The sequence below is a fragment of the Lissotriton helveticus genome, chromosome 4_1 (genome assembly GCF_964261635.1).
Source record: "Lissotriton helveticus chromosome 4_1, aLisHel1.1, whole genome shotgun sequence".
NCBI lineage: Eukaryota > Metazoa > Chordata > Amphibia > Caudata > Salamandridae > Lissotriton > Lissotriton helveticus.
In genome coordinates, this window is record NC_136063.1 from 794,341,030 (window position 1) to 794,361,335 (window position 20,306).

Sequence of the window (20,306 nt, forward strand, 5' to 3'; positions counted from 1 at the left end):
AAGCTGCAAGGAGCGTCCCAATTAGATACCTGGGCATATTTGTGACTACCGAATAAGACATGCTTTATTCTTTGAATTACATCAGAATGAAGAACAAAATCCGGATTCTTTTAGATCAATGGCTCCTTCTCCCATTATCAGTTATAGGCAGGGTATCATTGATTAAGATGTCGGTGCTACCATTGCTCATATTTTTGTTCAGTAACGTTCCCATTAAAATTAATTTAGTTTTTTTAAAGAGCTTGAAACAATGCTGAGAGGTTTTATATGGGGTAATAAAGCTTCGAGAGTCAAACTCCCAGTATTACAACTTCCAGTTGAACAAGGAGGTTTAGCCCTACCCCATTTAAGGACCTATTATGAAGCTGCATTTTTTGATATATTGGCAGGATTATTGAGGAGTAATCAAACAAGAGATAATTTTTTTCTTACAAGAATGTTACAAGAAGCAGGTTCCCAAATTCCAGTTTTTTTAAAAATTGCAAAGCTCCCAAAGAGGTCAAGATACAAGACGTTAAGAGAATATGCCTCAAGAATGTCACTTCTTTTTTTTAAAAAATGGCACTGATGGCTCTCATTATTTAAGTTTATCTGAATGTACTCAAATAGGCCTCCCACTAAGTTTGATTCATATTAAAACCTGGGAACTTTGTGGGTTTCATGAGTTGAGGCATATGATAGTCCAAAATAGGTTAATTAGCTGGCAGGAGGTATTGTTAGAATTAATTGTCCATTGCGCCCGACCTTCTTTGAATATATGCAGATTTTGCATTTTATTAGAAATGTGACAAGTGGCCTGCTAAATGTTCCCAATGCCATACTAACAGCCCTTTATGCTGGAAAGAGCAAAGGTATCGGATACTGGTACAAGATGCTTCATTGCTCTAACCAAAACAGATTAGTAGATAGACATCTTGAGAAAATGAATATCTCTACACAGTGTAATTTTTCCGCAAAGGACTGGGAAGTCATTTGTCAGTTGGGGAATGGATCCTTACGTGCCGCCAACTTTAAAAGGATGTCTTTCCTATCTCGCTGGTTAGCGTATTATACACCAGAGGCTTTGGAAAAAATGTATTCCGAAGTTGAGAATAAATGCTTCAGATGTATGGTTAGTAGCCAGGGCGGATGGAATCATATCTTTTTCACTTGCCGGCAGTTAGAAACGTTCTGGAAGGGAATATTTGCCGATATCGCACAGGCTATTGGGAAATCATTTTTACCAGCAGCAGAAGTAGCCCTGTTCGGTATATGCAAAGATAGGAGCGGGCTTAATAAAGCAGAATAAGTATTTATATTTATATCTTGTGCAGTTGCTCGCTCCTTAATACTTCAAAATTGGAAGTCCAGCGAGATCCCTTCTCATATAAACTGGTTTAATAAAATGAGGAGAACCTGTTTTTTTGAAAAAGCTTACGCTGGCAGAGTGGGAGCCATTGCAAGATTTGAGAGGAACTGGAAATATTTTGAGAATCTAGAAGAAATTAAGGGAGGATGATTTGTGAAGAAAATCGAGACTAGATGGGGTTTTTTTTATTTTTTTATTTCAGGACATTCGCACTTTAGCACTTTCTAATTAATATAAGCTTGCATTACGCACTTTTTAAGATGGTACTTTTTGTACTCTTCGCACTTTACTCTTTGCACTTTTGCACTAGCACTTTATTGCAGTTTTGCACACTCTTGCAGATGCACTTTATAAAATTGCATATTTTGCACATGTCTTGGAAACCTTAATGAAGTAGTATACTGTATTCGATGAACCTCCCTTTTTATCCTTGTACACTGTTTTATCTTTTTATCTCTTGTCTGTCAATGTAAGAAATTTATTGGAAATGTGTTGTCTTGAAATCTAGAGTGTAATATGTTTTGTACCTGTGGTTTACCTATTGCTCTATTCAATAAAAAAATTATTAAAAAAAGAGAAAGCCACTGGTACATTAATGCTTTCCAGCAAGGTCTTTCGCAAATTGGAAGTGATCATGTCTTACATCAAAAATCACTTAAATTCCCTGGTGTTAAAAGCCCCACATACCCTTGCAAGACCACCTCTTCACAGAATAGTTTTCCATTGTAACATTCATTGGCAAGCTAAATGGTCTCTCAAAAATACTTTCCATCAATGCGGTGCAGCATTGACAAAAAAATGCAATGAAGCGAAACAAGCATTGTGCGTACATATTCCGGTGCTACTGGCGTCATTCAGTAAGAGCAGCCTCACACCAACCGACAGGTCCTGGGACCTTCCCCCCCCCCCAATTTTATTTTTTATTTAATGGTTACCGGGGTCGGGGAGCAATGAATGAATGGGTGGGTAGAGAGCAATCAAGAGCAGGAGAGGAAGCAATAGATTGGAGAAAGAGTCATTAAAAACAGAATAAAAACGCTTAAGAGTAGGACGCAATTTATAAGATGGGGCAGGAGGGCAGCAAGTGGCGGGAGTAGCACAGAACACTCTGAAAGGGGAGTACAAGGGTTTTGTGGGGAGGAAGAGGCACGCAAAGGAGAAATCCAGAATGCACATGCCCTCTCATGAAGTGCTTAGAAAAAAGAAAACAGTAGTTCCCAAAATGTGAGCACTAGAAGTCTGCAAGCCAGCCAATAAAAAAGGATGGTAGAGAGGCTAGCTCCAGGGGTGGGGAAAAGACATGAAGAGGAAGGCAAGATGCTGAATAAGAAGCAAGTAAATGAGAGTTACAATAAAGCCTACCAATGGTAAACAGTAATTGGTCTCTAAAATCACTTTAAGATTTTGGTATATCCACTGCTCAACATGTGTCAGCCACCACAAGGAATCCAGACAGGGTCTTCGGCCTTCTTCAAGACCAAAGGAATCAACTTATCTGACCTTACTCTGTAAGATGACGTCCCAATGCATATTTGGTGTAGGGTATATGCATGTATGAGTATCAGTCAATAATAAATGCAAGTACTCTTGGTTGGAATTATCCACTGCAAAATATACCTGCAAAAGTACTGGAGTGTTTAGTTTTTTTAAGTATGACTCAGATCATATATGTGGACAGAGGGATTAATAATTCTCCCATATGACACAGATTTGTCCTATCTAATCTTACCAGAATAAAGATATATTAAGATGACCTCGGAGTAATTCTACAATTCCATGATATTTTACTGGATCTTACCTACATAAAATATCAATTTTTTCCTATACACTATCTCTCAAGTGATCCATATTTTTGAAGTATTTTTGGAGCCCATTCGGATAGGTACGATGCCTGATCTGAATGAGGAAGTAGTCCTATGATTAAGCATATCACCACTGGTGGGTGAGGGTTCACCTCTTAAGTAAAAAATGCCTTTGAGTGACTTCTCAGACTTCCTAGTATTGCTTCTGACTGATTGACTGACTGACATACTTATAAAGCGCTCGACTGTTGTGGCGTCTTGGCGCTAAGGTGAGTTGATACAGTTGCCTGGCACGCCGAGCTGGGTACTAGGGGAATAACCAGGTCTTGACCAATTTCCTGAAAAGAGGCCTGCTGGACTGTAATCTGATAGTGGTCGGAAGAGTGTTCCACAATTTGGCTGCTCGATAGGAGAGAGGCTCTTGCCGCCCCATCTAGCCTTCTTTATCCTAGGAACCAGCAGCAGCCCGGTGTTGGCTGACCTGAGGTTCCGTTGCAGCTCATACCAGGAAAATAGTTTTTTAACATCTGTGGCTCACCTTCCATATAGAGCCTGGTGCACGAGACAGAGGGCTTTGAATTCTACTTACTGTAGAACTGGGAGCCAGTGAAGCTGTCTGATGATCAAGGCAGACTCAGTGGAATGTCGAGATCTAAAACCGTGTTAGGTAGAATCCCGGAGATTATTGCAGTCCAGATAGTCAGTGAGTTCCATATTAATAGCTCTTTCTAAGATTTTGGGCAGTACGGTTTCACCTCTGTGGGGTCCAATGTCGCTTTCTTCAGGATGGGCCTGATACAAGCCTTTTTCCGTGGCTGTGGAAAAACCTCGGAGCTAATAACCTCATTTAGGAGGGGAGTCAGGTAAGCACTGATTTTCCCAGAAACCAAGTGCAAAATAGAAGGGGGGCAGGGGTCCATAGGTGAACCGGATTTGGTCAGTAATAGCAGATCCTTTACTTTCTCTGCCACTAAAACAGAGAACCTTAACAGGCTGCTATGGGCAGATTGTCCTCTGAAAAGTCCTCATTATTTCCAGTGGAGTTGGATACAGTTTTTTGAAGTTCGTTATAAACTGTCTGTACTTTGGTATGGAAAAAGGAAGCCATTTTATTCACAATGTTTTGGTCCGGTGTGAATTGGCTATCCTGCAGTCGCTGTGATAGAACTGTCAAATTTTTAAAAAGCTCCTTTGAGGAGTTTTTGGCCGTCTGTATTTTGTTGTTGTAAAATATACCATTTTACATTTTTTTATTGCTGCCTTATATTCCTCTAGAGCTAGATTTTAATTCCTTTTATGTTCTTCACCATAGTCTTTCCTCCTTAGTCGTTCAACACATCTGCATTTGGCTTTAGTAGGTCTATGGTCTGATGTATACCAGGGTGCAGATGCTTGGTTCCTATGGGGATACTTAGTTGTTCTGGAGCTAGCAGATCTACTGATGACCTAATCCAGTCATCAAATCTATTAAGCTGCCAAATTAAGATCTGAAACATCATTCGGGGATTCCTCGCCAGGACTTCTTCCAATTCACTTTTTTGGATAGATTTCCACGGGCAATATTTGACCATGGGTGGTCTGTTCCGATGGTGACTGCTAGCTGTGGGAGTCACTTCGTTAAAGTGTATTGCTTTGTGATCAGACCACGGTAGAGGCAGTACGTTAACCACCTCTAGCTTATGGTTATTGGTGAAAATGCCATTCCGAGTGTGGACTGCCTTATTCTGATACAATCTGCCTTAGCCCATAACCTTCAAGATTGTCCACCAATATAGCAGTCTCGGTGTTATTGATATCTTCAAGGTGAAAATTGATGTCCCCTAAAATTGTAAAAGTATGGGTTTCTAAGCATGATTCAAGATAGGTCTGAAGTGAATGGGTGAAGGTGGACCTCACCCCTGGAGGCCTGTAAATAAGTAGCCCCAGGAAGGACAGAGAGTTATTTCATTTAATGTTAAAAGTTACCGTCTCAGCTTCCAGTTGTTGTGGGGGCTCGATCCTCACAATATAGTGGGGTCGATAGATGATGGCTATACCCCCCCCAAACCCCCACCCCCCCATTTTCCCAACCCTGTTGGCACAGGCTACGTGATATAGCCCGCAGGTAATGCCTCATTCCAATCAGGCTCTGATGCATTATTTGCCCAAGTCTCCGTTAGGGATACGAGGTCAGGGTTGATAAGTTACATCATATATTCAAATGCGTATCTGTGCTTTCACACCAATCTCGTATTCAGCAGAATTCAACTAATTATATCTGTGATAGAACTCTGCGGGGAGCTGGCGCCTATATGGTTAACCACTGCATATGCTTTGTGCACATATGGTGCTCTCGTATCTGTGATGTTTATAATAGATTATGATAATGAATGACAGCTCAAAAACCAAAATGTTGTTATAAAATTCAGTACATAGCTCGCTCAACCAGGGGGGCGTGGCCTGGAGCCGTCGATGGTGGACGTGTAGTTCCCCAGCTCCGTCCTTAGCCCTGTAACACTAGCTAATTATCCTGCATTTCCCTACCTGCAGCCCACCTGATCCCTGCCTGGATTGTCTCCGGGTGCGTGCGGCGTGGAGCGGTGCGGCTCTCCGCCTGGCAGTCCGCTCCTCAAGCGAGTTCTACCGACGGAGCCTGTTGCGGCCTGTGGAGCGCCGTGAAGCCCCGGCCTCGCGTGACTGGCCTGGCCGGCCTACCCCCTGCCCTCTTCGCGGTCCAGTCGGAACCCGGGCTTGGACTCCTGCATTGTTCCTGGCCGGGGCTGCGGTGAGCGGGGTGGTCCCCTGCGTGGTCCTGGGACAATCCTGCCCTCTGGCCCGGCTGCTTCGCAGTGGCCTGACTGCCTGCTGCGGTGACCTGCGGGACGCGGGAAAACTCCTGGGCTGTCCTCCCCCCGCCCGCAGAGATAACGGGACCCCGGCGTTCCACCACGGGGCCGAAAACTGAAGGGCGGACAACCCGTGTGATATACTGCCGCCACCACGAGTCCAGCTCTGTCCATAGCGGGCTTTCCGACATTCATTACCAGGCCGGCCTGACAACATTGAGGTACTGCGCCATCTTGTCTACGGCGAGTCCCCCCCTGGAACATAGCGCTCTTGCCTTGCCTACCCCTGAACCACCGGCCGGAGACCCTGGGCGTCCGGCTCAGAGTGGCGCGCACGGCCACCACGCAGTCCTCAGGTACAGAGGTCAGAAGTGGAGAAGTACGCACAGCGCTTTGACGCCTTTACAGAGCGCTACAGCCCTGACTCTTACCGCGCTGCCGGCGGATGCGGCTAGCTCTACAGTGCACTGGACCCCACCATTTCTCCTACACCACTGGCTCGGTGGCACTGGGGCAATAACTGTTTGAGGGACTACCGAGGCGCACCTGCCCATCCCCGGCATTGTGACACCGAGTTGTTAATCAGTACTGCGACTACCAACCCTGAGGTCTTTGCTACTTCCACCTCAGTCCAACACGTGGTGGTCCCTCCATAACCACTACTAGACACCTGACGGGACTGCAGCGGACTGCTGCACACACTACAGCGCCACCCTGCTCACGAGATCCATGGGCAGGCACAGGGACAAACCCCGGACCCAGGGCGCACAGATGGACGCGCAATCAACGGGCTCTGACGACCCACTGGCCTCCTCCAACATGGAAGTCATTCCGCCGACTGGTAAGGGATCACAGGACGCCAAGCTGGATCTGATCCTGAATGAAATACGCGCGACGCGAGAAGCGCTAGAAACGCGCATGGATACCATGGCGACTGGGCTGTCTCTACTGAAGGCTGATCACAACAAGTTGGCGGACAGGGTGGCAGAGCACAAAATAGCGCTCGACGACCTACTCCCGCAGCAGACGGAACATTCCACAAAATTGGAAAACGTGGAGAAACAGCTGAAGAGACTCTGGGATAGGGTGGACGATGCAGAAGGACGTGCCCGCCGCAACAACGTCCGCATCCTGGGCATTCCGGAGAGAAGCGAGGGGAGGGACCCCACGCGATTCGTGGAAGATTGGCTGCGGAAGCTGGTGGGCCAGAGAGACCTCACCGCCCTCTACAGTGTGGAACGAGCTCACAGAGTACCATCGAAGCCCCCGCAGCCGGGGGCGCCTCCTCGCCCCCTGATCGCTCGTCTCCTCCACTTCAGAGACCGTGACACAGTCCTCCGAGCGGCCAGGGAGGAAGCACCGATACGCTTCGAGGATACGAATATATCGGTCTACCCTGATTTCACTCCCACTGTGCAGCGGGCCAGGTCCGAATTCCTCGGGGTGAAACGCAATTTGCGGGCCAGGAACATGAAATATGCCCTTTTGTTCCCTGCTCGGCTCAAAATCCTGCATAACAACAAGTCCCACTTCTTCGACTCGCCAGAGGAGGCTGCGGAATGGATGGAGGTCACCCTGTCCCTGCCGACGTCGCAGGACCCACTCACAGGCCGCCGAGGGGACACCCGCAGGAGCTAGCCGGGACGACGGAACACCACTCGCAGTCCCGACCACCATTCCTCCCATGGAACATCGACGGTGGTGCATCCCCTTGGGCACACAGCCGTGGACCACTCTTCGACTTCGCCGCAACGACGTCTCACTGAGGCAGCGCTGGCCGCCCACGACGCGGGAGCACCCGGAGACAGGCTCACCGACACCACCGACACCCGCACTGAGGTATCTGGCTCAGTTGACAGCTTACAGCTCTACCCAAAGATCACAGCCCAGATGGCAGCGGAGTTCTGAGCCACGAAGCGATTGATCCTCTCCGGGTGGTAACGTATGACTATTCCCCCCTCCTTCACGTATGGTGGGTTGCATTTATGGGGGCCCATAATCTTGTGGGCTTTCAAACTCACGCAGTCCGTTCAGTGACGTACGACGGAGGCCTACCACCCCCGGTATGCACACGAACTTGACTGACTTGTGCCCACGTTGGGCATCATGGTTTGGCTCCTGGGTACGTTGGCTCAGGGACCCTTTTGTTCAGGGGTTGAATGTTTGCGAGACACTCTCCTTTTTAAGTACAACGAGACATGTGGGGTCACCCAAGAGATTCGCATTGCTGCACCACACGAAGGGTAATGGGGCCTCTTAACAATTATCAATTGTGCACCTGGAATGTGCGGGGCATGGGATCAGTGCACAAGCGACACCGGATCCTAGCTCAGCTCAACCGCAGGGGGACGCAGATTGCTTGTTTACAAGAGACACATTTGAACGCTGCTGAAGCGGTGAAGCTGCGAAAGAAATGGAGAGGGCAACTTTTTTCCACCTCATATTCTGCATTCTCAAGGGGGGCGGCGATTTGGCTACGTGGCTCGCTTCCATTCCAGATGTTGGAGCAACGGATTGATCGAGAGGGTCGCTATGTGTTTGTACGGGGACTATTGGATGGGGAGGCGGTTGTCATTGGATGTGTGTACTCTCCTAACATAAACCAGTCGGAATTCTTGCAAACTGTAAATGAGGTGATTGCGGGTTGGGCTGATCTTCGCTGGTTCATCGGGGGCGATTTCAATGCTGTTCTTGATGTTGGGCTAGATAGGTCACATCCCCCATTACAGGCTACCGAGAGCAGGAAACAGGCAGACGCGCTTGCGAGTTGGGCTGAGGGCTGGGATTTAGCGGATGTGTGGCGAAGCGTACACCCTATAGACAGGGAATACACCTTTTACTCCCCCCCCATCAGCTTCATACTAGAATAGACCATGTTTTTTGCTCCCGCTCCCTTATGACATTAATTGTACAGACCCAACACATGGGAAAAACCCTATCGGACCACAACCCCGTGGAGGTTATATGGCAGTGGGGTAGACAACTGGCTCCCATCCCGACTTGGCGACTGTCTCCTGATCTCCTCGAGGATTCGGTCTTCCGGTCCTCCCTATCCGATACTATTGACACCTTTTTCTCCACAAATGCACACACAGCCAGCTCCCGACAGATAGAATGGGACACTTTCAAAGTCTGTCTTAGGGGGGCTGCCATGGCCACTAGAGTGGGGAGGAGAAGTGAGGTGATTAGCCAACTGAAAAAGGTGGAGGGCTCACTTGCGTCCCTGGAGAATGAGGCAGCGGGCACCAATGTTCCCTTCACACCACTGCAAGAAGCACATATTAGACACGCGGAGCTATTGGAAGACCTGCGGCTCATAGACTACAGGGAATACACGAACAGGCAACACTCACAGGCAGACCGGGCCAGCCCCCTGTTGGCCCGCCTGTTGCGGGACTCCCCGGTCAGCCAACCCATTTTGAGGGTCCTGGACCAATCTGGCCGCCCGGCTACCACCCAAATTGGAATTAATACGGCATTCAAGGAGTATTACACCTCACTGTACGATCCCCCGCAGCCCATGTCGGCACCCGCCCTTGAGGCCTTCATGGAAGGTTTGGCCCTACCACAACTTACTGCCGCCCAGCAAGACGACTTGAAACGTGCTGTTTCAGTGGCGGAAATTAGGCAGGCGATACGTGCCCTCCCGAGGGGTAAGACCCCCGGCACGGATGGCCTCCCGGCTGAATTTTACGCGACATTTATTGAAGTCCTGGCGCCCCGATTACACACTGTTTATTCGGAGGCCCTGCGTACATCCTCACTACCGCAATCATCCATGCAGGCGTTGATCACGTCCCTCCTGAAACCAGCCAAGGATGGTCTACAGCTGGCCGATTACAGACCCCTGTCCCTTCTCAATACTGACTCTAAAATATTGAGCAAGGTACTAGCGTCCCGGCTCGTTCAGTATGTGCCTCAGCTGGTCCACCCGGATCAGTGTGGTTTTGTAACGGGCCGCAGTACGGCCATGAACCTTAGGCGCCTGGCCCAGCTCATGCTCGGAGAGAATGTGAACACGGACTCCGAGGGCTGCATATCTCTGGACTTAAAACAAGCGTTCGACTCTTTGAGGTGGGACTATATGTTCTCCACCTTGGCAAGCTTCGGAATACCGCCAGAATTTCCTGTTTGGGTCAGATTGCTGTATACCATCCCCACGGCCAGAGTACGCACCTCCCATCAAATTTCGGGCCCCATAGCTATAGCGAGAGGCACCAGACAGGGATGCCCGCTCTCTCCTCTCCTCTTCGTCCTTGCCCTAGAACCGTTGCTTTGTAGACTTCGGTTGATGGCCCCCCACTATGGTATACGACGGCATGGTACGGATCACATAGTATCTGCATATGCGGATGACCTTATATTATATCTTAGGAACCTGAGAGGCGACTTGAGTCCGGTTTCCCGGGTTTTTGAGGATTTTAGAGAAATCTCTGGCCTCACCATCAGCGACTCTAAGTCCTATGGGTTCACCTTTACAGCAGTGGACGGTTCGGCCCCCCTACCTTTTGCCCCCCATACCTTCCAGATGGCGGACACCACCTTCCGATATCTTGGGATACAAATTTATAGAGAGGCGGGCATGATGATAGATGGCAATTTAGGGAGGGCTATCAGGACGTTGAAATCGCAAATTCAGTTCTGGCTGACATTGCCGCTCTCAATACCCGGCAGGGTGGCTATATCCAAGATGGTGATGCTACCCCGCCTCATCTATTACTTCACCAATCTGCCATTCCAGATCCCAGCGGTGACGTTTCGGACCCTCGACTCTCTCCTCACCGAACTTGTGTGGGGTCATGGCCGTCGGCGCATAGGCCTGGCCAAGTTACAGCTTCCCTCTGATTCCGGCGGTATGAGCTTGCCAGACTTCAGGGCGTATAATTATGCATGCCAGCTGCAATGGCTCGCTTACTGGGTGGCGGGCCGTAATCTTCATGAGATTGATGTTTCGAAGGATGATCACGCTAAGGGGAAGGTGCACACCTTGCTACTACCTGGCTCGGATCTACCTAGAAATGCCCCGCCGCTTCTCAAACTGGCGGTTTCGTACTGGCGGAAAGCAATAAAATACACGTCCCCCGGGACACCTTATGCCCCCACAGTACCTCTGTTGGGAATACCTCTGGGCCTGGGCACACTTACGGCGTCCCTACTGGGGCCCTGGCATGACGCAGGTGCCACACATGTGGGAGACCTCTATGCAGAGGGACACCTGTTATCGTTTGAGGACTTCCGGACCAAGCAGGGCATACCCGACGGCTCCTTTCTTCTACACGCTGGTCTCCGCCATTATCTTACGCGCAAATGGTCGCCAGACGGGCAGGAACCTGGTACGAACCCTCTCGTCGCAATGCTCTACCTCATGGGAACGGGTGGCCATCTGACCAAGTGGCTCACGGCTAGCATAAAGGCGGGAAGGGCACTTACACTAATACCACTGAAGACGGCGTGGGAAACGGACATAGGGAGGCCGTTGCGGGACATTGAGTGGAGACGCATACTTCAGTTCCCCAAAAAAGTAGCTAGGAACCCCAAATACAAATTCATCCAACTAATGCTACTGCACAGAGCTTACCTGACGCCACACCGCCTCCATGTGATGTTCCCTGCATCCAAGAGCAACTGCCCCAGATGTGACACAGATGATGCAAACCTGGTCCATATGTTATGGCAATGCCCTAAACTAGGGTATTTCTGGTCCACTGTACATACCTCCCTTGAGCAGGCTGGTGCCCTATCCAGGTCCCCTACACTAGAACATACAATGCTGGGGCTGGGGCCATCAACACGCACCAGGTCCGTGGCGGCGCGCTTCTCAGATTTGGCTCTGTTACTGGCGAAGCGCGCTATCACGATCAGATGGAAATCGTCTAAACCACCTGACCCCGACCTGTGGAGGGCGGAAGTTATACGCTGGGGTAAGGCGGAGGGTGAGGCCCTACAGAGGGAAGAACGTAGAGGGCACAGGAGGACTCCGATCTCCTTGGATTGGTTCGCCATGGTGGGGGCATTTGAGGCTGACAATACCGACGATGAAGAGGACGCGAGTGAGTAGACACTTGAGATATGGCTGAGCCCTACTTCACTCTTCCATGCACGGATACAACCCACGGTGCACTATGTTGGGGTACGAGAGACCCTAACCCATCGTACACGCTACCACACCTTATCTGTGTGTGCAAATTCTAATGTGTTCATGCATTGGGCGTCGCCCACTTGTCGATCTTTACATGATGTACCTGTTAAGAGAGTGTCGGTGGGATTTCATGTGGGTGGAGGGAGGGATCGGGTATAGTTGGGACTGTTCGTTTGAGGCAAAATGAAAATGAAAAATCGATTACACTATGTTTTTTTCTATGATCTGAGCAAAGCGCACATGTACCACCAAGATTGTTAATATGCTCGTATATATATGGAATTGTATGCATGTTGCTGCTCGAAATACTATGCTAATAAACAGATTTAAAAAAAAAAAATAGCTCGCTCAACCAGTTCTAGCAGTCTATTTGGCAAAAATTAAACTTAGAACTGTGATATTGGATACTGAGCAGGTTTCCACCAGAATATCAACAGAATATCATGGTCCCAAAATATTATAACAAAAATATAGAGAACCAACACATCAGGAAGGTTTGTTTTATATAAGCAAGAATAGCTTTACTATACATAACTCCACATGTGTGTACCTTGACTATATATATCTTTAATGTACGTCGATTTGAAGTAAAGAATAGTAAATATGTATTTTCCTTTTTTTTTACATTTTTTCATTATTCTTATAAGATTTTTCTTAATATGTTTTATTTGTAAAAATCGGATAAACTGTGGTGGCCTAAAAAAAGCTGTCCCCGAAGAAAAAACAGGCCCTCTCTTTATAAACCAACGAGTCAATATCTATTTCTGTGTACTACGATGAATTACCAGTCATTGTAAAGGTCAGACTTGAAGTTGCCAATCCTCTGTAAAATAAGAAATAGAATTTCTAGCTGTGTGGAACATTTTTGAGCCATTCTAAAATCAGTATTGGCAAACAAAGTGTCAACATTTGGTACGTATTTGTTGTCTGTAGTTTGCCTTGTCAGGTACCAATCTAATATTATATCCATTTCCGGGAACGAGGGTGTTAGTAACCGGATTTTTGGCAAATAGTCCTAAGCATTTTTGTCACCGGAGGTTTACTAGACTGCGTGGCTGAAAACGGTAAAGCACAGCAAACAAATGCTCTTTTAATAAATGTATTTCGTAGAACACAAACACAAAATATTCCTCATCAACACAGTGACCCAGAAATATAGAAATCATCCGTGAATAGACAAGTTAAAGTGCCCCACATCTTTCTAGAAAACGAGCTAGATTTGGTTTTGGTCTCCAGCCTGTGTATGTGGGAGGATGAATGCCCCCAGAGATCTCACTACAGAGATGGTGTTACATGCAGCTCGCACAAATACCAGCTGTCATGAACAGATCACTGAACAGCTTCATAGAGTCAAAAATAGAAAAACACACCGACAAATGCACGTGTATTGTTTCTTTATGAGCGGAAAAGGCAGGGAATTAAAAAGTAAACAAATATCATGGGGGGGGGGATTCCACCTGTTTCCAAAGTTTTCCCACGCACAGGAAAATAGGACAGGGTTCACAGGGTGGTTGGGATGCAGAGGTCACGAGTTACATGTTCTTCTGTCTAGTCTTGTTACATGAAACGGGAATAAATGAACCGAAGCTGAACTGTAACAAAACTGAAGTGGAAATGTGACTCACAGGTTGAGGGTGCAGCGGAGCGGTTAAAAAAGAAGGCACAGAAAAAGATTGGAGGAAATTGATTAAATTTTTGATGCTTCATCAGAAACCACATCTGAAGTTACCACCTTAAAAAAAGAGACAAGTGCAATTATAAAATAAAAAGAAGTATGTTTTAACTGCATATAAAGGCAACACACTAAGAATTGTTTGTAGACCAAAGAAATGTAGTTTTGGTGGATTCATTTTCAGACCACTGACAGAATATCAGTAACAAAAATACTGTGTGTGTACCATCCACTCCAGCTCTGGAGCACGCAAATGACTGCGCCAAACATGGGACTCTCTAATACAGGTCTTTATTCTTCAGCATGCAACTGTTAACCACTTCGCTGCGGGGTGTTTTCCCCCCGCTGTGCGGGGGGGGGGGGGGGGCGCACAGCGCCCCCATGCTGGTGACGAGCTGAGCTTGTCATGAGGCACAGCGGAGCTGCCCTCATGACGAGCTGAGCTCGTCACAGCCGCACCCGTTTTTAGAACGTTCAGCACAGCGGGGTAATTACCCCCGCGTGCGAACGTTCCAACGGCCGTGACAAGCTCAGCTCTTCATGAGTACAGCTCAACTGTACTCCATGACGAGCTGAGCTTGTCACCAGCAAGGATGAGGTTAACTGAACATACTGTGACATACACTTTATTGACCACACTAAGACACTCCCAAATACCTCCCTACTGATTATGTACTTTGCAAAATAGTAGGCATTGACATGCAATTGGTCCACTAATGTAGCTAAAAAATGTGTACAAATTAGACTCACTTAGAGACTATGCACTATAACTACGCGATCATTTGTGATTTTATTATTTGCATGAAAAAGACTCAAAAACTCATGTTGACATCAATACCAGAGAATATATTGTAAATATGAAATGTGCCACGTTTCTGAAAATATTTAAATGTATATAATCGAAACAGTAACTACTAGTACCATAATGCCTCATAATAGGGTAACTATGACTGACTAGTATAAAGATAGAAACAAACAATGGACAAATGTTTGTAACCGTGATCAAGATCGAATGATTGAAACGCGTAGGTAAAGCTGTGTGCTGTAATGGCACATAAATAAACCTGCTATTAATCAAATTCTTGGTGGAGTGCGAGTATTTGTTCTTTTGGTGGAAAATTAACGGCAGGGAAAGCCCGTCCCTGAAACTCGCACCGGCTGTTTCAAGGAGTGGCCTCGGTAACGGGATTAACTTGGTGAAGAAAATATATATATATATATATATATATTTTTTTTTTTTTTCCACAAAGTTCCCAAAGCATTGAGAGAGAACACTACAGTGCTCCACCATCCGGCAATTAGATGCAGCTTGCTTCCTGCTCCAACTCTTTAACATATGCCAACGCGTTTCGCGGTCTTGCGCCGCTTCTTCCTGGGCTGCTGAAATCACACAAACAGGCACGCATTAACTTCATTTTTCAATTTATTCATGCTTAGCCACAATGGGCGTGTGCTGTCAAGTCTTTTATAGTAATGCATGATGGGACATTGAGTTCCCGAATGCGAGCAAAATCAAGTTCAATGTGCATTTCAATTTTTAAGCTTTGTATTAACCTTGAGTAGGTGTCGGGGCATAGATGCAAGTTTCATTCGCATTTCGAGCACTGTGCTTCCAGGATCTCGATAAGTTCGATTTCAAAGCCTCAGTCTGACAGCCTCAGTCAGCACAGTGCTCGAAATGCGAATGAAACTTGCATCTATGCCCCGACACCTACTCAAGGTTAATACAAAGCTTAAAAATTGAAATGCACATTGAACTTGATTTTGCTCGCATTCGGGAACTCAATGTCCCATCATGCATTACTATAAAAGACTTGACAGCACACGCCCATTGTGGCTAAGCATGAATAAATTGAAAAATGAAGTTAATGCGTGCCTGTTTGTGTGATTTCAGCAGCCCAGGAAGAAGCGGCGCAAGACCGCGAAACGCGTTGGCATATGTTAAAGAGTTGGAGCAGGAAGCAAGCTGCATCTAATTGCCGGATGGTGGAGCACTGTAGTGTTCTCTCTCAATGCTTTGGGAACTTTGTGGAAAACTTAATTACACGGCATCCCTGCCGTGGAGAGAGGAACCATCGTCAGTTGGAGATACACCTCAGCCAGCTGACTGAGGCTTTGAAATCGAACTTATCGAGATCATGGAAGCACAGTGCTCGAAATGCGAATGAAACTTGCATCTATGACCCGACACTTACTCAAGGTTAATACAAAGCTTAAAAATTGAAATGCACATTGAACTTGATTTTGCTCGCATTCGGGAACTCAATGTCCCATCATGCATTACTATAAAAGACTTGACAGCACACGCCCATTGTGGCTAAGCATGAATAAATTGAAAAATGAAGTTAATGCGTGCCTGTTTGTGTGATTTCAGCAGCCCAGGAAGAAGCGGCGCAAGACCGCGAAACGCGTTGGCATATGTTAAAGAGTTGGAGCAGGAAGCAAGCTGCATCTAATTGCCGGATGGTGGAGCACTGTAGTGTTCTCTCTCAATGCTTTGGGAACTTTGTGGAAAAAAATATATATATATATATATATATATATATATATATATATATATATATATATATATATATATATATATATACACACACACACACATATATATATATTGGAAATAACAAAAAAGTTGAGCTGACAACAAAGAGGCATTGTGGACCTTGCAGTCCGAAAATGAACGTAATTTGGAAAATAAAGAAGTTAAGGTAAACCAAAAAGACATTCACAGTGACTATTTGTATTAACATGATAAAAGAATGAAAATCGGTACTTTTACCTTAACCTTCTAAAACATCAGATAAACGTTAAAGAAAAGACTGCCTCTTTAAATTGAGGGACTGTAGTCCTTTTTCAATGTCACAGCTACGTTTGAAATGCCTAACGATCCCACCTCAGCAACTGTGCATATGATTAAGAGGTAACTAACCTCGAAACGCGTTATGCCATCCTGCTTGTTATTTACTGCCTTGCCTGGAAATAAAGACGCGTGAAACATGTTGGTGTGGCCGGTTTTTGGGCTGCAGGAGGTTGCGCGTAAAACTTGTTGGATATATATATATATATATATATATATATATATATATATACGTGAGTGTGTGTATATATATTTACTAGGTTACCCGTCGCGCGTTGCTGCGATCTCATAAGAAAGGAAATTCAAGGAAACTCGTTATGATAACATTCAATTTACATTGAGTCATTTTCATTGAAACTTATTCATTTGAATATGGAAAACATTTCAAAGTGTTGTTTTAGTTGTATTTATTTATTTGAGTGCTTGTGGATACACGATATTTTTTGTTTTTCCGTCTGGTGCGTACACGAATAAATCAGAAGGTTTTCCTTCGCGTGAGCTGGCCACATACAGTTGTCCATGTGAGAAGCAGCGATTGTCCTTGTGCTTTGTTGATGGTCATTGCAAATGCGAGTCGCACCGGAAACTGTAAACGTTTGAATTCAAAAGGCATATCTGTTGGGATCATTGGAATACGTGGCAATAGTACATCTTCCCCCTTGAATTTCCCATTCAAAATTGTAGCTTCGATGACATTGTTCATCATCTTTTTCACCGAAAGTCTTGTACCGTTGCAAAGTCGTGGTGGATTGATGTTTCGGAGAAGAATGATCGGCACGCCAATTTTCAATGTGAAAATGTTTGGTGGCATACCTGGCAAATCCAGTGAATTCAAGAATTCCGTTGGGTAATTGACAACTTCGTCTTGATTCATCACAGTTGGAATACGTGGCAACAGTACATCGTCCCCCTTGAAATTCCCATTCAAAAGTGTAACTTCGATGACATTGTTCATCAACTTTTTCACTGACAGTCTTGTACCGTTGCAAAGTCGTGGTGGATTGATGTTTCTGAGAAGAATGATCGGCACGCAAATTTTCAATGTTAAAATGTGCGGTGGCATACCTGGCAAATCCAGTGAATTCAAGAATTTCGTTGGCTAATTGACAACTTCGTCTTGATTCATCACAGTATCGGTGGACTTATACGTTGTCGCTTCGCTTGGTATTCCATAAATGGAAAAATTCAGTATTCGAAAGATTATGAGGGCCATGGGGGGGCCAATATTTCAAAAATGTTTATGCCAGAAACCTTCGCGGGAGTGTACTCAACAACTTCCCAAAGTTTCATGGCGATCGGATGAATGGTGTAGTAATGCATATGCCAGAAACCTTCGCGGGAGTGTACTCAACAACTTCCCAAAGTTTCATGGCGATCGGATGAATGGTGTAGTAATGCATAAAGGACAAACAGACAGACAGACATACATTTGTTTTTATATATATAGATATATTTATATATATATATATTTTTTTTTATTTTTTTTTTGTCATGGTACATATATGGGAAGTTATATATTAAAACTATCCTTACCTATAGATGGTTAACTTCAAATATTTTTGTGCTTGATGTTCGTGACATGATATTGTCCATTTCAATTGATAATGGTATTTAATTCACACCACGCATATTCTGTATCAAATGGTAATCGTTTATTTTCACTTTTCCATTACGGAAACATCCATATTTCAGACTCAGCCATCGTGTCTCACTCCTTTCAGGTGTATTGGTAGGGCTGGCCTTTAGCAGATATGAGCTGTACCCACGCCCAGGGCGATGAACTCAAGAGGGGTACAGGAGCTGCTTGCATAAGTCTCGCTACGACATGGGACTCATAGATGATTAAAGCTGATTCAGGCTTTTAAGAAACACATTAACGTAGTAACATAAATAAATTGTGTGAGCGGGTTGGTAGCAGGACAGAGATTTCTACCATTGAACAGGTGCCATGAGATGATCACATGCATGGGTGACTGTCATAGGTAGCCGACAAGCGTGTCATGAGCTCTGTTAATGTTCCTACCGCTAATGTACCTACTTGGTATAATGTACCCGAGGCCTGCAGGTGATGAATGGCCGGATGAGAGTCTGAGCCTTGCCTTCCCAGCACCAGGGAGTGGGGTAGTAGTTCTCCAGCACCACAGGGCAATGCATCTTCAGGAACTGGGAAAAGGTCTCCCCACCAGCCACTAACTGAGGCTTCTGCAGAAGATAAGGAAAGGGTATAAAAAGACAGGACAACACATACTCTCTTGTTGCAGACACAAATCACAAGAACACTTTTTGTACCACATAGAAAAAAAAGCAATGGGACCAAAACTTTCATTTCAAAACAAGGGTTGCTGTATAATTGAAATCTGTATTGTTATTTTCACTGTAAACATGCATTGCATCCATTTACGTACTCCTACCCGTAAAGAAACACTAGGTCTGGGCGAACTTAGATTACGATGGAATAATCGGAGTAATTTTAGTAATTCCATGTAACTCTTTGATGCGAAAATACTGATAATTACGCAATTACTCCTGCTCATGTTATTAATCCTACTGTGAAAGCACATTTAGTGAGCGCGAGGCAGGTCATGTTCGGCTGCATTTAGTGCTGTTTCTTTACACAAAATGCATCCTTACATCCATTTTAGATGGGAGGGTGGATTTTTGCACTGAGAAATAGCGCTAAAAGCAGATTTACTCTTCTCACAGAGATTGTGGATTCCAGAAACAGTTGGCGAAACAGTGGAAGACCTGAACCCAGATTACAGGTAAGTGTCCAGACGTGAACAACCTGTCGCCATATAGATTTGCACTAAGGTAATTATAACTCGCTCCCCCACCATGCACAGTTTTATCATCAATAATTTTACAGCTAATGTTGAAGTGATAGTATCAATTATGTCATAGAAGAGGTCATGAGTAAAGTAATATGTGTGAAAATTAGCAGTGCATGGCGAGGGCGTGAGTTATGGTTAATTTAGTGCACAAGTAATAGTTACGTAAGATAACCATTACTGCTGAATTTCTATGGTTTTGTGTGTGTAAAATGTGAATCTAACTATAACGTCCCTGTAACCCTTCTTTTTTTCGATGAATTTCTTTGGTGTTTTGAACGTAAAGTAATATTTAATTACCATGCATTAATCCAACCTCTGTGTCGCACGGCCGAAGGCATGGCAGGGGGTTGACCACCACCCCCCCCATTGCAGCCAACCCCACGCTGTGCACATCTTTTGAAAGGGGACAGTGCTTAATTGGTAAAGAAATTGCCAGGACCCTCGTCTGAATGACACCACAGCTTGCCCCACTCATTGCCACTGCCAGAGCTGCCAATGACAGTTTCTACACAACTACTAACTATCACACTTCTACAAGGTGAACATTTCAGACTTTTCGAGGCCCCCAAAGCAATGAGATTCACTTGGGCGGCTAGTATTATTTGTTTTTATGTATATTGAATTAATCAACAACTATTGTTCTGCTCATCTTTTAATTGCACAAACAGTGCCACCAAGTGGCAGGTGACATAATTGCCTGTTTTGACAATTAAGTGCAGGTGCCGAGCACTGCAAAACACAGGCTCAAATTAAGCACTGGAAGGGGAGAAACCCTCCGTATGCAGCCAAACCCACGCCACGCATGGTACGGGGGGATGGCCACAGGGCATGGCCT

The 20,306-nt window shown here is 45.6% G+C and overlaps 1 protein-coding gene across 1 annotated transcript in view; it reads right to left on the minus strand.

Moving 5' to 3' along the window:
• The window catches only part of ABHD3 (abhydrolase domain containing 3, phospholipase), a 283,393-nt gene that overhangs the window by 256,109 nt on the left and 6,978 nt on the right, over positions 1 to 20,306 (minus strand). The window contains exon 2 of the mRNA XM_078687433.1: positions 18,679 to 18,842. Within this exon, the coding sequence (XP_078543559.1) occupies positions 18,679 to 18,842 (164 nt within the window). The remainder of the gene's footprint in view (positions 1 to 18,678; positions 18,843 to 20,306) is intronic.